This window comes from Oncorhynchus mykiss, chromosome 5 (genome assembly GCF_013265735.2).
Source record: "Oncorhynchus mykiss isolate Arlee chromosome 5, USDA_OmykA_1.1, whole genome shotgun sequence".
NCBI classification, from domain to species: domain Eukaryota; kingdom Metazoa; phylum Chordata; class Actinopteri; order Salmoniformes; family Salmonidae; genus Oncorhynchus; species Oncorhynchus mykiss.
Window position 1 is genome coordinate 63787478 of NC_048569.1, and position 22518 is coordinate 63809995.

The 22518-nt window shown below is 44.0% G+C and overlaps 1 protein-coding gene and 1 pseudogene across 1 annotated transcript; one reads left to right on the top strand and one right to left on the bottom strand.

The window, feature by feature from the left end:
- The first annotated feature begins 1646 nt into the window (after nt 1-1646).
- peak3 (PEAK family member 3) lies at nt 1647-11190 on the top strand. The gene is made up of 4 exons (XM_021603827.2): nt 1647-2007; nt 2241-2410; nt 3323-3867; nt 9395-11190. Exons 1-4 carry the CDS (start codon nt 1925-1927, stop codon nt 10511-10513), a joined length of 1917 nt encoding a protein of 638 aa, XP_021459502.2. The 5' UTR covers nt 1647-1924; the 3' UTR covers nt 10514-11190.
- Nucleotides 11191-11418: 228 nt separating this feature from the next.
- On the bottom strand, nt 11419-15547 carry LOC110524304 (annotated as a pseudogene).
- Nucleotides 15548-22518: the final 6971 nt, after the last annotated feature.

Genomic DNA, 22518 nt, shown 5'->3' on the forward strand with positions numbered 1-22518 from the left:
CTTTGTATTCATGTTACCTGATGAAATTGCAGTACAATAGGATCTTGTTGCCATCTGATGCACATTGAAATATCGTAAAAAATCAACACTCTCTCCCTGTCCTCTGCCGTGCCCTGATTGGATTACTGCTGATGATAACTGGAAATGTGCATGTACACCCTGGCCCGTCTACTGTTGCTAGCCCCAATTCTTACTTGTGCTCTGATATCTTCTTCACTGATTTCTGCTCTTGTAAAAGCCTGGGTTTTCTGCACGTTAACACTAGAAGGTTATTACCTAAAATGGATCAATTGAAAGCTTGGGTTCACAGCTCTAATCCAGATGTGTTGGTCATTACTGAGACGTGGTTAAGAAAGAGTGTTTTGAACGCTGATGTTAACCTTTCTGGTTAGAACCTTTTTTGTCAAGACAGATCTTCCAAAGGTGGTGGAGTGGCAATCTTTACCAAAGAATGCCTTCGGTGCTCTGTTGTCTCCAACAAGTCTGTCCCCAAACAATTTGATAGCTGGTTTTAAGCATTAAGCTTTCAAATAGCTCTTTGTTGACTGTTGCTGGGTGTTATCGTCCTCCATCAGCACTGGCCTGTACCCTACCTGCCCTAAGGTCTATCCTGGCCCCTTACACATAGTCTGAATTTGTCCTGCTAGGTGACCTAAACTGTGACATGCTTAAACCACCTGACCAAGTCCTAAAACAACTCCCTAAATCCTTCTCAGATTATTACCAATCCCACAAGGTATGACTCCAAACACCCAGAAAAGGCTACTCTCCTTAAATGTTATCCTCACAAATAATCCTGATTAGGTATCAGTCTGGTGTTTTCTTTAATGACCTTAGTTATCACTGTTTTACAGACTGTTTTCGTAATGGCTTCTCAGTTAAACGACCTGTCCTGATTTGTCATAGACGCTTGCTTAAAAACTTTAATGAACAAGCCTTCCTTCATGACCTGGCCCTCTGTCAAAGACACTTGGACCTTCTTTTTTGATATTTTCAGTGGTATTGTTAACAGACAACCCCCATAAAGATTGGTTTGACCGTGATCTGGCAGAGTTACTCCACCTCAAGAACACCATTTGGTGAAAGGCTCGGCACACAAATGCTCAGGCTGACTGGCTCTCGTTCAGGTAAATGAGAAATAAGTGCACTCAGGCTATCTGGAAGGCCAAAGTTAGTTACTTTAAATAGCCGTTCTCTCTCTGTGGGTCTAACCCCAAGAAGTTCTGGAGAATGGTGAAAGACCTGGAGAATAAACCCTCCTCCTCACAGCTGCCCATGTCCCTCAATGTTGATGATGGGGTTGCTACTGACAAGGAGCGTATGTCTGAGCTGTTTAATCACCACCTCATTAAGTCAGGATTCCTATTTGACTCAGCCATGCCTCCTTTCCAGTCCAACATTTCCTCATCTCTCAGCCCTTCTAATGCAATTAGATTGATCACACGTGTTTGACCAAGAAGATGCATCATAAAGCAATTGGGGGCTAGCACATTGAAGAAGAAAAATGTGATTTGAGATCCAATCCATAAAAGACAAAGTACCAGGGGGGCAGAGACCAAGTGTGTGATGGATGTAACTTAAAAGGAAAGTGAGAGAGAAAAAAAAGAGTGTGTGAAGTTGGGTGTCTTTTTTGGTGTTCTTCCTCATTTTGTAGTTGAGGTTACTGCATAAGTACTGATATGCCCTCACACAGGCACTACTTTTCCGGTACCAACCTCAGACTGCAAAGATCAGAACAGCAGATAATTACATTCTCACAAGAAAGAGAGACAGAGATAGACAGACAGACAGTAAGAGAGAGAGAGCAAACGAAAGAGAGGGAGAGAGGATATTAACGTGAACCTAAGCAATAATATTAGAGACCTCAAGTTCCATTTGAGTTTGACAGACTGCTATTTTGAGTGAGAGACACCGTAACCAGGCAATGGATTGTGCAGCGATGGATTGTGCAACTCGGGGAGCAGAGAGACAGAGTGGACCCCCAGTGTTGCCTATCAAACAGCGCAGGTAAAACAAAAACATACAGTACAGAAACTGCATAGCACTCAGACTCTATGCAGCGTCTTGACAGTTCGACTGAACCTTTAAATGTGAGCTTCGTCAGAAAAACAATCAAGACACTGCATAGAGTCTATCTGAGTGCTATGCAGTTTCTGTACTGTAGGCACTTATTTTAGGTAACTAGTTCAAAGGACAGCAGATCAATTAATGAATCTGATTGTGTGTGTGTGCGCGCTCAGGAGTCTCTACTCGCGAGGCTCTAGTATGGGTTCCAGTGTGGACCTGGAGTTGGATGGGAGTGTCTCTAGCCCATTGGGGCCCCATCAGCACCAGGGCTCTACCTGTACAGATGTGTTCTCTGCAGCCACTGATTGCCATGCACTCCAGTGTCCCATTCACCAGCGCTATGGTGAGTACAACACACACCTTTATCAGACACTGTAGTATTATATTATCCTGAAGATTTCAATTATAAAATGGATTAGGATATAAGTTCTTTAGGTATTTGCTTTTTCCCAGCTGAAATATTAAATAGAAAGCACTTGTATTTTACCCTCTCATTTTCCTTCCTTGTCCTGCTTCCCTTTTCTCATGTGAATTGAATGGGAGGAAGTGACACCTGAAACCAGGCCTATGCTGATAAATAACCACAACGTTTGTGTCCACATGTTTGTCACAAGCTCAACTGAATACAGTAGCTCTTGTCAAATATTTATTTATTTTGACATTTTACCCCATTTTTCTCCCCAATTTCGTGGTATCCAATTGTTTTAGTAGCTACTATCTTGTCTCATCGCTACAACTCCCGTACGGGCTCGGGAGAGACGAAGGTTGAAAGTCATGCGTCCTCAACCCAACCAACCAACCTTGGTTAGCGCACACTGCGCCCGGCCCGCCACAGGAGTCGCTGGTGCGCGATGAGACAAGGATATCCCTACCGGCCAACCCTTCCCTAACCCAGACGACGCTAGGCCAATTGTGCGTCACCCCACGGACCTCCCGGTCACGGCCGGTTACGACAGAGCCTGGGCGTCTGAACCCAGAGTCTCTGGTGGCACAGCTGGCGCTGCAGTACAGCGCCCTTAACCACTGCGCCACCCGGGAGGCCCCTCCTGTCAAATATTTAATCTACGTATCCAACAACAGTTTGAGATAAACATTGGCCGAAATGTTTTTGTTGTTGCAGAGTATTACTATTCTGTAATTTCTCTACCTTATTCTAAAGAAGTTCTCGATAATCATAGAGATTCAAAGCGTGGAAATAGGCAATGACTTCTCTGGAAAGTCTATTACATGTTCTGTATTTCCCTTTATCTTTCAGACCCCTCTTACTGTCATCAAGAGAGGTTTTTCTCAGATAGCACCACCCCTCCACCAGTGCCCAAGAAGAGGCTGGCTCGAACCCTTTCCCTACCAGGGGTCTATCTGTGTCCCCTTTCCCCACTACCCTGCAGTCACCAAAACTATGACAACCCTCTCTACATGCTGGTCCCCAACGCAGGCACTCAGCCCCATGTAGAGATAGACGAAGAAAGACCAGTCCAGAAGAGCCCTCTCAACTTGCAGCCGCTGTCTCAACTGGACTTCGATACACCTGATGAACAGCTTACCTACTTCTTCAGCAGTTTCTACAACCAAGGGGACATTTCTCAAGGTATTCAGCATCGCCACCTACTGTTCCTGAGGTGTATGGAACAGCGCATGGAGGCTGGGGTTCTCCTGATGAGAGAGTCTGGCGAAGGCCTTGTTGCATTTCAGCCCCAAGATTTCCTACTGTGTGAAAACTACCAGCCCAAGCAGATAGCAGGTTCACTGTACTACAGCCTGCATAGCCCAAAGTTTCCAGGGAGGATAATCGCAGCTAAGGTAAGGTTATGCTCATGATCTCAGGGCATTAGTGATTTAAGCGGCCGCTAGGGGGCCCTCGACCCAAATTATTTTAAATGTTTTTAGGAACTCTGTTGAGAGTTAGAATAGTAGAATACCCAAGGTGCAGTTTCACAATTCATTTTTTTTCATTAGATTATAAATTAGTCTGACCAGTTATCTAAACTTGTAGCTAGTAATCATGGTTTATTACTGACAGGGCACACGGGGCACGAGCCCAGGGACCGTGACCACCAGTGGGCCCCCGTTGATTTTGTTAGTCACTCTCACTCAGATATCATAAGTCATGGCAAAATGTGTAGAATTGCAGAAATGTGGTTTTAAACTGCTCAAATATCTCTCCACCCTATGGTTACATTTGTAGAATTGCAGGAAGTTCGCTGTAAAACTGCACATTTTTTTCTCCGCCCCATGGCACAATTTATAGAATTGCATAAAATGTGTTAGAAAATTGCGAAATCTTCTCTCCACCCATGGCAAATTGTATATAATTGCAGGAAATTAACTACAGCAAAAACTCTGAAATCGCGAGGGGGGGCCACTTAAATGTTTTATCCCTGCCCCCAAAAGCCAAGGGCCAGCCCAGCCTACTCTATGCGTAAACCAGTTTGTGCATCATGCTCAAGCAGTATTCCAAATCAAATCAAAGTTTATTTGTCACGTGCGTCGAATACAACAGGTGAAGACCTTACAGTGAAATGCTTACTTACAGGCTCTAACCAATAGTGCAAAAAAAAGGTATTAGGTGAACAATAGGTAAGTAAAGAAATAAAAACAACAATAAAAAATGACAGTGAAAAACAGTAGTGAGGCTATAACAGTAGCGAGGCTACATACAGACACCGGTTAGTCAGGCTGATTGAGGTAGTATGTACATGTAGATATGGTTAAAGTGACTATGCATATATGATGAACAGAGAGTAGCAGTAGCGTAAAAGAAGGGTTGGAGGGTGGTTGATGCAGATAACAATGCAGATAGCCTGGTTAGCCAATGTGTGGGAGCACTGGTTGGTCGGGCCAATTGAGGTAGTATGTACAGTGCCTTGCGAAAGTATTCGGCCCCCTTGAACTTTGCGACCTTTTGCCACATTTCAGGCTTCAAACATAAAGATATAAAACTGTATTTTTTTGTGAAGAATCAACAACAAGTGGGACACAATCATGAAGTGGAACGTCATTTATTGGATATTTCAAACTTTTTTAACAAATCAAAAACTGAAAAATTGGGCGTGCAAAATTATTCAGCCCCTTTACTTTCAGTGCAGCAAACTCTCTCCAGAAGTTCAGTGAGGATCTCTGAATGATCCAATGTTGACCTAAATGACTAATGATGATAAATACAATCCACCTGTGTGTAATCAAGTCTCCGTATAAATGCACCTGCACTGTGATAGTCTCAGAGGTCCGTTAAAAGCGCAGAGAGCATCATGAAGAACAAGGAACACACCAGGCAGGTCCGAGATACTGTTGTGAAGAAGTTTAAAGCCGGATTTGGATACAAAAAGATTTCCCAAGCTTTAAACCTCCCAAGGAGCACTGTGCAAGCGATAATATTGAATTGGAAGGAGTATCAGACCACTGCAAATCTACCAAGACCTGGCCGTCCCTCTAAACTTTCAGCTCATACAAGGTGAAGACTGATCAGAGATGCAGCCAAGAGGCCCATGATCACTCTGGATGAACTGCAGAGATCTACAGCTGAGGTGGGAGACTCTGTCCATAGGACAACAATCAGTCGTATATTGCACAAATCTGGCCTTTATGGAAGAGTGGCAAGAAGAAAGCAATTTCTTAAAGATATCCATAAAAAGTGTTGTTTAAAGTTTGCCACAAGCCACCTGAGAGACACACCAAACATGTGGAAGAAGGTGCTCTGGTCAGATGAAACCAAAATTGAACTTTTTGGCAACAATGCAAAACGTTATGTTTGGCGTAAAAGCAACACAGCTGAACACACCATCCCCACTGTCAAACATGGTGGTGGCAGCATCATGGTTTGGGCCTGCTTTTCTTCAGCAGGGACAGGGAAGATGGTTAAAATTGATGGGAAGATGGATGGAGCCAAATACAGGACCATTCTGAAAGAAAACCTGATGGAGTCTGCAAAAGACCTGAGACTGAGATGGAGATTTGTCTTCCAACAAGACACTGATCCAAAACATAAAGCAAAATCTACAATGGAATGGTTCAAAAATAAACATATCCAGGTGTTAGAATGGCCAAGTCAAAGTCCAGACCTGAATCCAATCGAGAATCTGTGGAAAGAACTGAAAACTGCTGTTCACAAATGCTCTCCATCCAACCTCACTGAGCTCGAGCTGTTTTGCAAGGAGGAATGGGAAAAAATGTCAGTCTCTCGATGTGCAAAACTGATAGAGACATACCCCAAGCGACTTACAGCTGTAATCGCAGCAAAAGGTGGCGCTACAAAGTATTAACTTAAGGGGGCTGAATAATTTTGCACGTCCAATTTTTCAGTTTTTGATTTGTTAAAAAAGTTTGAAATATCCAATAAATGTCGTTCCACTTCATGATTGTGTCCCACTTGTTGTTGATTCTTCACAAAAAAATACAGTTTTATATCTTTATGTTTGAAGCCTGAAATGTGGCAAAAGGTCACAAAGTTCAAGGGGGCCAAATACTTTCGCAAGGCACTGTACATATGTACATGAATGTATAGTTAAAGTGGCTGTGCATATATGATAAACAGAGAGTAGCAGCAGCATAAAAAAGGGCTGGGGGGGGGGGGTACACAATGCAATTAGTCCAGGTAGCCATTTGATTACCTGTTCAGGAGTCTTATTGCTTGGGGGTAAAAAACTGTTGAGAAGCCTTTTTGTCCTAGACTTAACAGTCCGGTAGTAGAGAGAACAGTCTATGACTGGGGTGGCTGGGGTCTTTGACAATTTTTAGGGCCTTCCTCTGACACCACCTGGTGTAGAGGTCCTGGATGGCAGGCAGCTTAGCCCCAGTGATGTACTGGGCCGTACGCACTACCCTCTGTAGTGCCTTGCAGTCAGAGGCTGAGCAATTGCTGTACCAGGCAGTGATGTAACCAATCAGGATGCTCTCGATGTTGCAGCTGTAGAACCTTTTGAGGATCTCAGGACCCATGCCAAATCTTTTTGGTTTCCTGAGGGGTAATAGGCTGTCTTGGTGTGTTTGGACCATTCTTGTTTGTTGATAATGTGGACACCATGGAACTTGAAGCTCTCAAACTGCTCCACTACAGCCCCATCGATGAGAATGGGGGCGTACTCGGTCCTCCTTTTCCTGTAGTCCACAATCATTTCCTTAGTCTTGGTCACGTTGAGGGACAGGTTGTTATTCTGGCACCACACGGCCAGGTCTCTGACGCCTCCCTATAGGTTGTCTCTTCGTTGTCGGTGATCAGGCCTACCACTGTTGTGTTGTCTGCAAACTTAATGATGGTGTTGGAGTCGTGCCTGGCTATGCAGTCGTGGGTGAACAGGGAGTACAGGAGGGGACTGAGCACACACCCCTCGTGGGCTCTAGTGTTGATGATCAGCGTGGCAGATGTGTTGATACCTACCCTCACCACCTGGGGGCGGCCCGTCAGGGAGTCCCGGATCCAGTTGCAGAGGGAGATGTTTAGTCCCAGGATCCTTAGCTTAGTAATGAGCTTTGAGGGTACTATGGTGTTGAACGGTGAGCTGTAGTCAATGAATAGAATTGTCACATAAGTGTTTATTTTGTCCAGGTGGGAAAGGACACGGTGGAATGCAATAGAGATTGCATCATCTGTGGGTCTGTTTGGGCGGTATGCAAATTGGAGTGGGTCTAGGGTTTCTGAGATAATGGTGTGGATGTGAGCCATTACCAGCCTTTCAAAGCACTTCATGGCTACTGACGTTAGTGCTACGGGTCGGTAGTCATTTAGGCAGGTTGCCTTTGTGTTCTTGGGCACAGGGACTATGGTGGTCTGCTTGAAACATGTTGGTGCTACAGACTCAATGTTGGACATGTTGAAAATGTCAGTGAAGACACCTACCAGTTTGTCAGCACATGCTTGGAGCACACGTCCTGGTAATCCATCTGGCCCCGCAGCCTTGTGTATGTTGACCTGTTTAAAGGTCTTACTCATGTCGCCTACGGAGAGTGTGATCACACAGTCGTCTGGAACAGCTGATGCTCTCATGCATGCCTCATTGTTGCTTGCCTCGAAGCGAGCATAGAAGTGATTTAGCTCATCTGGTAGTCACTGGGCAGCTCGCGGCTGTGCTTCCCTTTGTAGTCTGTAATAGTTTGCAAGCCCTGTCACATAAGACAAGCGTCGGAGCCGGTGTAGTATGATTCAATCTTAGCCCTGTATTGACGCCTGTTTGATGGTTCGTCGCAGGGCATAGCAGCATTTCTTGTAAGCTTCCAGGTTAGAGTCCCACACCTTGAAAGCGGCAGCTCTACCCTTTAGCTCAGTGTGAATGTTGTCTGTAATCCATGGCTTCTGGTTGGGGTATGTACATACAGTCACTGTGGGGACGACGTCCTCGATGCACTTATTGATAGAGCCAGTGACTGATGTGGTGTACTCCTCAATGCCATCGGAAGAATCCAGGAACATGTTCCAGTCTGTGATAGCAAAACAGTCCTGTAGTTTAGCATCTGCTTCATCTGACCACTTTTTTATAGCCAGAGTCACTGGGCTTCCTGCTTTAATTTTCCTGCTTGTAAGCAGGAATCAGGAGGATGGAGTTGTGGTCGGATTTACCAAATGGAGGGTGAGGGAGAGCTTAGTGCGCGTCTCTGTGTGTGGAGTACAAGTGATCTAGAATTTTTTTCCCTCTGGTTGCACATTTAACATGTTGATAGAAATCTGGCAGAACTGATTTAAGTTTCCCTGCGTTAAAGTCTCCGGCCACTAGGAGCGCCACATCTGGGTGAGTGGTTTCCTGTTTGCTTATTTCCTTATACAGCTGACTGACTGCGGTCTTAGTGCCAGCATCTGTCTGTGGTTGTAAATAAGTTTGTGCAGTTTATGCATCATGCTCAAGCAGTATTCATACTCGAGTCATGTGCACAATGCAAAAGTCAAGCAGAATGCAAACACAGCTGCACCAAATGTAAAAAGCCACGATAAGGCCAAAAGCCAAAGATAAGAGATAATCAACAAAAGGGCTCATTTCTAAGCTCTACCTCAAGCAACAGTCATGTTTTGCACCATTATATAGCAAGTTTGGCAACCCCCGACTCCAGTGACACATTTCCTCTGAACTGTCAACAGGTGTTGAGCAACCCAACAGACTGTACAGACAACAGCAAACATCCATGTCTTAGAAAGGCTTATTAGCATTAGGAAGAGTAGCTTCTGTTTTAGCAGCAGCTAATGGGAATCCTAATTTTAGATTAGGGGTCTTTTGTTAGACTGTGAATTAATCATATATGACTGTACAATAGAGGAGAAAAACAACTTTTAATGTGACTAAGCCTTGTTAAGGAAGTGAAAGGGTTTTTTTTGTTCTAATTTCCTCCCCGGTTTCATTCCCAGGTAAGCAGTGAAGTTGGCCCCTTGTCTCAACCTACCTCAGTGCCGCCCAATGTCAACATTCAGCAGGTCATTGTATCTTTCCCATCATGCCCAGCACTGGAGAAAGAACCTGGAACCAAAAACACAACCACTTCAGACTCCTCACAGTCTGATCAGACAGGGACAGAATCACCAGATGAGAGCAGAATTGAGGTAGACCAAAGTCAAGCGGAGTCTGAGGAGAGCAATGGACCTACAGTTGCTTCACTATTGCTCAAGGGATATGCAGTGACAATTGAGAGAGACTTACCACAGGCTACTTTGGAAGACTTTGTACAAGAGGGAAGGTTCCTGCGGAGCTTTAAACCATTAGTGTATGAAAGGCAACTGAGTATTCTGCTGCTACAGTTAGCCTTGGGGTTACAACACCTGTGCAGTAATGCAGCCACCTGCGCTGAGCTGAAGGCTCAAGGCATCTTGCTGGTATGGCCAAGGGAGAGAGGGCAGGAAACAGAGGCAGACAAAGCAGAAGAAAGTGGAAGAAGTGAAGAAATTGAGTTATTGGAGAATGAAAAGATAAAAGGAGAGATTCAGGAGCTATGGAGAAAGTGGGGAACCCCTCGTGTGGCGTTGACCAATCACACCAGTCACAGTGACCCCAGTCTCTTTCAGCCTGCTCATGCACCTCCATCCATACAGTCTCAGTTCGGAGTGTTGCTAGAGTACTGCCTGTACCTCTCTGACAATGCTCCCTCTCAACATACACAGAGTTCAGATGGCGCCATCCAGAGCTCCCCATATCTACCAGGGCTTCTCCAACTAGCCTCCTGGCTTCAGGATGAGGGTAGTGGGCTACAGATAGCAGACGTAGTGGGGGTCCTGCAGGCTCTACTCTGGGGTCCACGTATTGAGCTCTTCAGGGTAAATGCCAACGTGCCTTCCACTCTGCACAACTGGCTGTCAGTCAAGCAGGCCCTTCTGATGCTGAAGCTGGCAGAGAGAGGGCTGATCCAGGACCTGCCCAGTCTGGACTGGGAGCACTGCCTGTGTCTACAGTACATCTCCTTCACTGACTCTGAAACTGTGATGAGGGCCACAGCTCGACTAGGACTCCACAACACAATGGACAAGAAGTTGTGATTACTCATATCTGTTTATTGAAGTTAACACCGCTTGAATTAATGATTCTCCAATCAAGGGTTTCCCAAACTGGGTCCTGAGCCCCCCCCCCCCACCCTGGGTGCACATTTTGTTTGTTACCCTAGAACTACACAGCTGATTAAAATAACTACTCATCAAGCTTTGATTATTTGAATCAGATGTGTAGTGCTAGGGCACAATACTAAATGTGCACCCGGGTGGGGTCCCAGGACAGACTTAGGGATACCCTGCTCTAATGTAAAATGTGGATGATATTTAACATTCATGTTGTCAGAATCTATCTTGAACATCTGGAATGCATTAAAGGTTTGCTTTTTTATTAGACATTTTTCCACAGTATTGCTTTCCCAAGGATATTGAGCAAATTACATATCAGCTCCAAATCAAATGTATATGCACTGTGTTCTATAATTAACATTTCATGGATCCAAGGAGCCCCATTAAAGATTTTAAAAGATCAACTTAAAGTGCATTATGTTAAATTCAACACAGAGTTTAAACAGATACTTCTACAACTCTGGTACGTGTGCCCACAAAATACAACATCTTGTAAATCGTTACACATATTTCAATGCCCTTTCCCCAATTCCTACACACATAACAAGTGGATTTATGCCTTATGGTTAAGGTGAGCACTTTTATTCGGGCACTTGTTACAACATGCAGATTTCAGTCAAGTGGATCAAAACTAGAAATCAAAGTTCATGCACACATTAAAATCAAATCAATATAAAACATGAAAATCAACTTGAAATACCCAAGGAAACATAACTAACATAACATGAATATGCAGCATGGACATTTTCACCATAAATTGTACAGCCTAGAGATGATCATTGTAGTGGATGGGGAAGGAGGAAATCAGTACTACACATGGAAATTAGTACAGTGTTGAGGAAACATTTCCCAGATTTAATAAGGATACATTCTTGGTTTAACATTACACACTAGTTCAAATGTCATTGTAATACATCACATCAAAGTAAATCAACTATTTCACAGGAAATCTTGACCTTAATGAATTTTGATCATATTTATTTTCCCTAAGTGATGCAGTGGGATGGGGAAGGGTATGTAAAAGCTAACGTGTGTGTGTGTGTGTGTATATATATATGCATTTGTGGCATGTGCGTGACCCATTATTAATCGTCGAAGGAGTCTCGTTCGATTCTGTAAGCCATGAAGAAAGCATCGGGGCGGGTAGGGACGAGTGGATGACCCGGTCTCACAATCTCAAAGCCCAGGAAGCTGAAGGTACGCAGCAGAGATGCTGAAGAGAGAAAAGGACAGTGAGAGAACTGCCTCATAACAAAGCACATAAAGTATTAACAGAGGTGTTTGACTGAAAGCAGACACACAGTGACTTACCTCTGTCGTCTCGGTTCTTGTGGAAGCAGATGAAGACATGGTCAACCTGCAGCTTCTCTTCCGCACATTCCAGCAGGAGAGCGAAACTGGAGAGATTAAGTAAGTCAATGAGTTATGAAGGTAGTGCATTGCAGTCAGCAAGTTTAGATGGTACAATGACTCTCCACACTAGTTGTAGAATTTTACACACCGGCAATGGCAGAGTGATTTCTGCACATTGCGCCTTTAAAAGACAACAAAAACAGTCTAAAGTAAAACCAGAGGACAACGAGAGGTTGTACTTGCATTGGATCACTGACCTGTCCTTGCTGCCCTCGGGCAGAGCTCCTGGGGGGATCTCGATGTAGATGTTCCCCCCTTTCAGCACCCCCCTCCAGACACAGTGCTTGCCCTCTGAGCAACGAGGCTCAAAGAGCAGCAAACGCACTCTGCCATTGGCGGGGGGCGGCTCCTCAAGAACCAGCAACCGAGCATCCTGCAGGAGAATGGAGAAATTAGCAGGTATGAAGAGAGGTTTGATACAGGTAGCTTAACACCAGATGATGAAGGAGAAAGAGAAGAGAGTGGACTCACAGAGTAGAATAGCTTAGCTGAAAGATTGCGATCCCGCTGGTCATTCCCTCGCCCACCTGGGATCTTTAGGGGTGGGTGAGGGGCATCAGGAACACCACAGAGGCCCCGGACACGGGTTACTGCAACAGCGGGAACACCGCCTCGGACTGGAGGACACAGAAGAACTGAGCCATTATTCCTCAAGGATTCACTGACTATGAGCTAGCCTAACTGGAGACCAGGAAAAATGTCCCTTTGGAAGTCTATGTATCATCATTCTAGTCCATGTACCTCACATGACTAATATGGTAAAACATTGTCATTTGAATAGGTACCCTAACCAGGACAAAGGATTGAAGTTCAAACTGTTCCACTGACTAAATCTTTACATGTCTGAATGGAACACTTTGCTTGAGGCTAAATAAGTAACAGGCAGGAGATATTTTATTTGCTTTGTTGGCAACAAAGCACATTCGGTAACAGGATGTCCCAATGAGTTATGACAAAATGACTGCCTTCCCTCAGGTTGAATGCTACCTTTGTAATTGATTCCCAGTTGACATCACTGATTAATCAGAGAGGACTGTCACAGTAGGAGTAGCCTATGGGGAGAGATGACTGCTACGTGTGGCAAAAAAGGTGGTGACAATGTCAATGGAAAAATACTGAGAACAATTTCAGCTAAAAATGAGGGTGGTAAAAATAGTGTGTCGTTTTTTGGCCTAATTTAAGTCTGCACGGAGGACAAAAACACTGACCTCTTACGTCATTGAGACATGTGCCAGATTACCCACTCCACCGATCAGCCATTTTGCATAAGCCACAATGTGAGTGTGTGTTCTAGTTAAGATTCAGAATAAGCTTTTGTGTGGGGGTTGCGCTAGCAGAGGTGAGTATGCCAATTCTCAGAGGTCGAAAAGTGAACAACCCCCATTAAGGGTGGCATACTGCTCACGGACGCGCTCTTACGCAAACACCACTCCAGCGTTATATGTGGAGCAGGCATGTGAAAGCAAAGTAAGAAGCATTGTGTCAACCTTGGAGCTCAACCTCTGAGTAACAGTGATATACCTCAACCATCGTCAAGATGGCGTCATAGGCTCATCATTTGTGCGGCATATTGACTGGAATCCCTAATAAGTGGTCCTAGTGAATAAGGTTCCTTTGGAAACTGCATGACCAGATCGCAAATAATATCCAACTAGCATCCTTATGTCAAATCCCTGTCCGTTCGCATTCCACCTGCACGTTGTTCCCGCAGATTTAACAGCACTGCTATTCTATGCCAAGTTAAGCCTCTTCACAATACTCCTTAAAATCCCCATTACACTCTGCTACACAGTAGGCAATATTCATGAAGAGGCTTAAATTGTGACAACTGGCTTAGTCAGGTGGGAGATGAGTCTCCACCACTTGCGTAAGAGCCATTAACAGTTGAATGAATGCGATGTGGAAAAATACTGTCTCGCAGAGAAATACAAATAGATATTAGGCCAAAGGGAAATAATTTTGAGGCATTCATGGACACCTAACCTCTACTCAAATCACTTAAAATGGTGGGGACTAAGTTTCAAGAGGCCTCTTCATCTAGTAAACAGACTGCTGCTCAATGTCCCACCAACATAACAGACCATAAATAACAGCATTTTACACCCATTGGGAACAGACTTGACCAAAACAAAATGTGCAAATAGCTAGGTTGTTTTAGCTAAATGACCTACCTTTAGAGACTGTACATCCGGTACTTTGGTTTTTAGGCACAAGTACTGACTGGGAACTGACCAATAGGTAAGTTAGCTAGCTGTCACTCATGTTATTCTTAAACTAGGATAACAGTCATTCAAGCCATCAAAGCTTTAAATTGGCCAAACAATTATTGGCTAATAAATCACATTGAATGTGAGTGAACAGATATGATCTTGATACCGGCAGGTGAGCAGCTAACAAGTGTTGAAGGGTTGCAAGTTAAATATTTGCTGTAATGGCTAGTAACAGTAGCTAGTATCCTTTTCATATACAGACAAAAATCTGTATTTAGTGAGTCTGCTCGATCATTAAGTAGGTGAACTGGACAATTTTCTTGTCCTGCTTTCAAAATGTAACGAGTACTTTTGGGTGTCAGGGAAAATGTATGGAGTAAAAAAATAAAAATGTATTTAGGAAACATTGCCTTTTTTTTAATATTTTTTTTACTGGTAACATACCACATCTTGTCTGAAATGGGTATAGACAACGACATGGCTGTGTGCCTATTGCTTTAAAAATCGCGAGCCAGCTGGCTAACTAGTTTACTAACATCTCCCAGAACATTCGACGAAATAACATGGGTCAGTCCATTAATTCCGCCATTATTGAGAAACATATTGCCGTAACGTTAGATCGTTTGTTTCTTAATCTCACATATGAAGCAAGTAAACAGTACATTGTCGACAAAGCTAGTAAACGAACATTAGCTGGTAAACTGGCTAGCTAGTTAGCTACCGAACACCTGTCCTTAGCCAGAAACATCCGCAGAATGCTAAATTACAAATTATTGTTCGAACCGCATCCAACTTTAATAAGCACAATTATACAGGCATCGATCAAAGCTAAATACAGTTATTCAACTTTAATAAGCACAATTATACAGGCATCGATCAAAGCTAAATACAGTTATTCAACTTTAAGATAAATAACGAGTTTAGAACAATATTGTTCCACGTACTCGTTATTAGATACATAGCTAATATCCCCTGTAAACAAGTGGCATGTAAATACTAACGTTAGCTGCGTAGGCCTCTGTGGCTAATGAATTAGCATAGCCCTTCTGGAGTTAGCTAAATATAAATTACTAACTAAATTACACTATCATAACTCACCTTTCACTTTCTGGGTTATTACTGGGCAGTTCGATAACTGGCATTGTAGATATCGTTTTCTCTTTTTCTCTGACAAAACAGTGGCTATTTAATATCGTCTTGCGTTTGGATTTAACCATAAGGCCAACGTCCAAGCCAGCAGATCCCTCTTGATTCTCTCCTCACCAAATGATTTTACGTAGGCTCAGGCTGCCAGAGCACAAGGGGAGGGCTGCTCGAGACAGAGGTCCCAAAGGAGAGGGAGTGTACCAAATACATGACGTTTGATGAATTAAAGGTCCAATGCAGCCGTTTTTATCTTGATATCAAATCATTTCTTGGTAACAATTAAGTACTTAAGTACCTTACTCTGATTGTTTTAAATTAAAATGGTCAAAAAGAAACATAAATAGCTTCTTAGCAAAGAGCAATTTCTTGAGCAAGAAATTTGCTAGGACTATTTGGGAGTGGGGAGGGGAAAACTGAAAACTAGCTGTTATTGGCAGAGAGGTTTGGAACTCTCTTTCTTATTGGTCTGTTAAAGTTAGCCTAGGTACATAAAGCATCATCCATTAAGGCTGCAACGGCATCATTTCCATTCTTAAAGCAGCCTGTTACTCAGGCCCTGAAGCCAGGATATGCATATAATTGGTACCATTGGAAATAAAACACTTTGAAGTTTGTATAAATATTAAAATAATGTAGGAGAGTATACCACAATAGATATGGTAAGAGAACCAACCAAATTGTTTTTTTTTTGAGAGAGAGAGAGAGAGAGAGAGAGACCATGCTCTTCCAATGGCCGGTAAAGGGCATACTCAATTCTACCTCCCAGGATGCAATTCATGTGGCTTCCACTGGGTGTCAGCAGTCTATGTTCAAGGTTTCAGGCTTGAAACTTGAATAACGAATAAGAAATAACAGTTTTAGTACAGATTTTGGAAATCCGTGTTTGCGTGCACCAAGACAAGACGCAGCTGCTAAAATCTGTTTCCTATTGAACATACTTCTTTCCGTAAGAAATATTATAGTTTGATTACATTTTAGGGTATCTGAGGAATATATAGAAATGCATTTTGACTTGTTGAAACAAAGTTTAGGGTTAGATTTTCGGACTCCTTTCTTTGTATGTTGAATGAGTGGATTACTCAAATTGATGGCGCCAACTAAACTGACTTTTTGGGATATAAAGAAGGATTTTATCTAACAAAACGACACTACATGTTATAGCTGTGACCCTTTGGATGACAAATCAGAGGAACATTTTCAAAAAGTAAGTGAATATTTAAACGCTATTTGTGAATTTATGAAACCTGTGCAAAAATATTTTGATGCGGGGCGCTGTCCTCAAACAATCGCATGGCATGCTTTCGCTGTAATAGCTTCTGTAAATTGGACAGTGCAGTTAGATTAACAAGAATATAAGATTTCAACCGATATAAGACACTTGTATGTACCTAAATGTTTAATATTCATCATTTGTATGATTATTTATTTGAATTGCATGCCTTCCAGTGTCACCGGAAGTTGGCGGACAAGACTCCCTCAGTGTGGCAGACTATGCGGTGGATTTCTGCACGTCGGCAGCTGGGAGTGCCTGGAACCTGGAAGCGCTGTTCGACATGTTCCTGCACGGAATATCAGAGGAACTAAAGGACGAGCTTGCAGCCCGGGAACTACTGACGGATCTCGACTATCTCATCACCTTGACCATTCGGATCAATGGGCGACTACGGGAATGAAGGAAGGAGAGGAGATTCAATTTCCCTCGGCCGCCCAAGGATTCCAACTCGCCTCCGAGGTATCCCGCAAGTCCCCAACGGCTCCATTTCCAAGAGAACCTTAGGCTACCCAAGTTCCCCGAGAGTCTCCGAAGTGTGCCAACTCACCTCTTCCCGAGCCAATGCAATTAGGCACAGCTATACTGTCTCCAGCCGAACGGCTATACAAGCTTCAGACTAAGAGTTGCCTGTATTGCGGGACTACTGGTCATTTCGTCTCCACCTGTCTACTAAAAGACCAGGCTCACCAGTAGGAGCGAGTACTCTGGTGGGCCATACTGCAAAAATTTCCTCTCCCCTTACTCACACCCCTTTTCATGCCATTTTGCTGTGGGGGAACAAGTCAAAATCTCTCTGGGTAGTCATCGACTCTGGGGCTGACACAAGCTTTATGGACGCTACCCTGACGTCCAAGCTGGGCATCTCCATTTAGCCCTTCTCCATTCCCATGGATGTTAGAGCACTGGACCGGCGCTCTATAGGCCGGGTCACCCACAATACGACCCATATCAACATACATGTGTCAGGGAACCACAGTGAGATGATCCAGTTCCTGCTCATTAAGTCTCCTCAGGTTCCCGTGGTATTGGGATTCTCTTGGCCCCAGCGACATAATCCCCTTATTGACTTTGTCTACCTTCACGACATCCTCGCCTTCTCCCGCTCCTCCCAAGAACATGTGCTCCACGTCTGACAGTCTCTCCAATGCCTCCGGGAGAACCAGCTTTTTGTGAAAGCAGAGAAGTGCGAATTCCATCGCTCCAACATCCCCTTCCTGGGTTACATCACCGCTGCAGGGAGTGTACAGATGGATCCCGGGAAAGTGAGAGCAGTGTGGGTCGAATACACCCGCAACACCCTTCCTTTCTCTGCCACTGATCTCTCGCCCTTTGAGTGTTCCCTGGGTTATCAGCCCCCGCACTTCCCTGAGCAAAAGGCAGAGGTCTGCATACTTTCAGCCCAGATGTTTGTCCGCCGCTGTCATCGTACCTGGAAGAGAGCACGGTCGGCCCCTCTCAAGACCACCTCCAGGTATCAACGACAAGCAGAACGCCACCGGACCCCGGCTCCCCGGTATCATAAGGTATGGCTGTCCACCCTGGATCTGCCGGACAGTCCCGCAAACTTTCCCTCCAGTTTATCGGGCCTTTCCCCATCTCCAAGGTCATTAGCCCCTCCAAGGTCATTAGCTGTTCATCTTCTGTTGTTAGTTCCTGTTTTGACCTTTCTGCCTGCCCTGACCCTGAGCCTGCCTGCCCTGACCCTGCCTGCCTGCCCTGACCCTGAACCTGCCTGCCCTGACCCTGAGACTGCCTGCCCTGACCCTGAGACTGCCTGCCCTGACCCTGAGACTGCCTGCCGTTCTGTACGTTTTGAACTCTGATCTGGATTACTGACATCTGCCTGCCCTTGACCTGTCGTTTTGCTTGTCCGCTGTTCTAGTAATACACTTTTGTTTCTTTGACACTGTCTGCATCTGGGTCTTCCCTAAAACATGATAGTCTTGGCATTAGGGCTCTGCTCTTTCAGGGTAGCTCACTGCCAGAGCAAAGGATCATATAAATATGATAAAATAACTACAGGCAGTGAGCACGATATTCTATACCAAATTCCCCGAAGGAAGAAACACAGAACCTAGACAAGTGGAGAATGGGGTGGTGGGATATCAGAAAACAGCAAGCATAGTGAGCAACACCTAGTTAGAGCAGCAATGCAATGGCAGCAAAAGACACCCGGCATCGAGGAAGCACATGTAGAACTTGTCAACTTAACTAGACTACATCAGCATTTCCCAAACTCAGTCATCGGGACTCCAAGGAATTCACATGTTGTTTTTTTGCGCTAACAACCCTGGACTACATGAGGGAGAGCTCGGTTTAATGTTTTGAAATTGTATTGAAAAGTTTCTTATTTTTTGTTCTAACCTTTATTTAACTAAGCAAGTCGGTTAAGCACAAATTCTTATTTACAATGATGGCCTACCAAAAGGCCTTTTGCAGGGACGGGGGCTGTGATTAAAAATTGTAATATTTGACAAAACAAACATCACGACAAGAGAGACACCACAACACTACATAAAGAGAGACCTAGTAGCTCGCTAACTTTCAAGTTTGGCTCAAATGACATTTTATTTGTCACATGCTCCAAATACAACCTTACCTTGAAATGCTTACTTACTGTTGAAGTCGGAAGTTTACAGACTTAGGTTGGAGTCATTAAAAATAATTTTTCAACCTCTCCACAGATTTCTTGTTAACAAACTATAGTTTTGGAAAGTCGGTTAGGACATCTACTTTGGGCATGACAAGTAATTTTCCAACAATTGTTTACAGACAGATTATTTCACATACAATTCCAATGGGTCAGAAGTTTACATACACTAAGTTTGACTGTGCCTTTAAACAGCTTGAACATTTTTAGAAAATTATGTCATGGCTTTAGAAGCTTCTAATAGGCTATTTGACATAATTTGAGTCAAATCAAAAGAAATCAGCCAAGACCTCAGAAAAAAAATTGTAGACCTCCACAAGTCTGGTTCATCATTGGGAGCAATTTCCAAACGCCTGAAGGTACCACGTTCATCTGTACAAACAATAGTACGCAAGTATAAACACCATGGGACCATGCAGCCATCATACCGCTCAGGAAGGAGACGTGTTCTGTCTCCTAGAGATGAACGTACTTTGGTGCAAAAAGTGCAAATCATCCCAGAACAACAGCAATGGACCTTGTGAAGATGCTGGGGGAAACAGGTACAAAATTATCTATAGCCACAGTAAAACGAGTCCCATATCGACATAACCTGAAAGGCCGCTCAGCAAGGAAGAAGCCACTGCTCCAAAACCGCCACTAAAAAAGCCAGACTACGGTTTGCAACTACACATGAGGACAAAGTCTGTACTTTTTGGGGAAATGTCCTCTGGTCTGATGAAACAAAAATAGAACTGTTCGGCCATAATGACCACTGTTATGTTTGGAGGATAAAGAGGGAGGCTTGCATTCCAAAGAACACCATTCCAACCGTGAAGCACAGGGGTGGCAACGTCATGTTGTGGGGGTGCTTTGCTGCAGGAGGGACTGGTGCACTTCAAAAATAGATGGCATAATGAGGAAAGAAAATTATGTGGATATATTGAAGCAACATCTCAAGACATCAGTCAGAGAGTTGAAGCTTGGTCACAAATGGGTCTTCCAAATGGACAATGACCCCAAGCATACTTCCAAAGTTGTGGCAAAATGGCTTAAGGACAACAAAGTCAAGGTATCGGAGTGGCCATCACAAAGCCCTGACCTCAATCCCATAGAAAATTTGTGGTCAGAACTGAAAAAGCGTGTGCGAGCAAGGAGGCCTACAAACCTGACTCAGTTACCTGACTCAATTTCACCCAACTTATTGCGGGAAGCTTGTGGAAGGCTAACTGAAACGTTTGACCCAAGTTAAACAATTTGAAGGCAATGCTACCAAGTACTAATTGAGTGTATGTAAACTTCTGACCCCCTGGGAATGTGATGAAAGAAACAAAAGCTGAATTAAATCATTCTCTCTACTATTATTCTGACATTTCACATTCTTAAAATATAGTGGTGATCCTAACTGACCTAAAACAGGGCATTTTTACTAGGATTAAATGTCAGGAATTGTGAATAACTGAGTTTAAATGTATTTGGCTGAGGTGTATGTAAACTTCCGACTTCAACTGTATAAGCCCTTAACCGGCAATGCAGTTCAAGAAAGAGGTTAGTACAGGTTAGTCAAGGTAATTTATACAATGGGGAGAACAAGTATGTGACACACTGCCGATTTTGCAGGTTTTCCTATTTACAAAGCATGTAGAGGCCTGTAATTTTTATCATAGGTACACTTCAACTGTGAGAGACGGAATCTAAAACAAAATCCATAAAATCACATTGTATGATTTTTAAGAAAAGCAGAACATAATATTTGGTACAGAAACCTTTGTTTGCAATTACAGAGATCATATGTTTCCTGTAGTTCTTGACCAGGTTTGCACACACTGCAGCAGGGATTTTGGCCCACTCCTCCATACAGACCTTCTCCAGATCCTTCAGGTTTCGGGGCTGTCGCTGGGCAATACGGACTTTCAGCTCCCTCCAAAGATTTTCTATTGGGTTCAGGTCTGGAGACTGGCTAGGCGACTCCAGGACCTTGAGATGCTTCTTACGGAGTCACGCCTTAGTTGCCCTGGCTGTGTGTTTCGGACCCATCTTCAATGCTCTTACTGAGGGAAGGAGGTTGTTGGCCAAGATCTCTCGATACATGGCCCCATCCATCCTCCCCTCAATACGGTGCAGTCGTCCTGTCCCCTTTGCAGAAAAGCATCCCCAAAGAATGATGTTTCCACCTCCATGCTTCACGGTTGGGATGGTGTTCTTGGGGTTGTACTCATCCTTCTTCTCCTCCAAACACAGCGAGTGGAGTTTAGACCAAAAAGCTCTATTTTTGTCTGATCAGACCACATGACCTTCTCCCATTCCTCCTCTGGATCATTCAGATGGTCATTGGCAAACTTCAGACGGGCCTGGACATGCGCTGGCTTGAGCAGGGGGACCTTGCGTGCGCTGCAGGATTTTAATCCATGACGGCATAGTGTGTTACTGATGGTTTTCTTTGAGACTGTGGTCCCAGCTCTCTTCAGGTCATTGACCAGGTCCTGCCGTGTAGTTCTGGGCTGATTACTCACCTTCCTCATGATCATTGATGCCCCACGAGGTAAGATCTTGCATGGAGCCCCAGACCGAGGGTGATCTTGAACTTCTTCCATTTTCTAATAATCGCGCCAACAGTTGTTGCCTTCTCACCAAGCTGCTTGCCTATTGTCCTGTAGCCCATCCCAGCCTTGTGCAAGTCTCCAATTTTATCCCTGATGTCCTTACACAGCTCTCTGCTCTCTTGGCCATTGTGGAGAGGTTGGAGTCTGTTTGATTGAGTGTGTGGACAGGTGTCTTTTATACAGGTAACGAGTTCAAACAGGTGCAGTTAATACAGGTAATGAGTGGAGAACAGGAGGGCTTCTTAAAGAAAAACTAACAGGTCTGTGAGAGACGGAATTCTTATTGGTTGGTAGGTGATCAAATACTTATGTCATGCAATAAAATGCAAATTAATTACTTAAAAATCATACAATGTGATTTCTGGATTTTTGTTTTAGATTCCGTCTCTCACAGTTGAAGTGTACCTATGATAAAATTACAGACCTCTACATGCTTTGTAAGTAGGAAAACCTGCAAAATCGGCAGTGTATCAAATACTTGTTCTCCCCACTATACATGTAGGTATGTGGTAAAGTGACTATACATAGATAAGACCGCCGTAGCAGCATTGTAAAAACAAATGGGGGGGGGGGGTTGTCAATTCCGCAACGCAGTTGGTATCAGTTGCTGGGACTGCTACTCTCTGTTTAGTGATCCTGCCGACCAAGGCAGG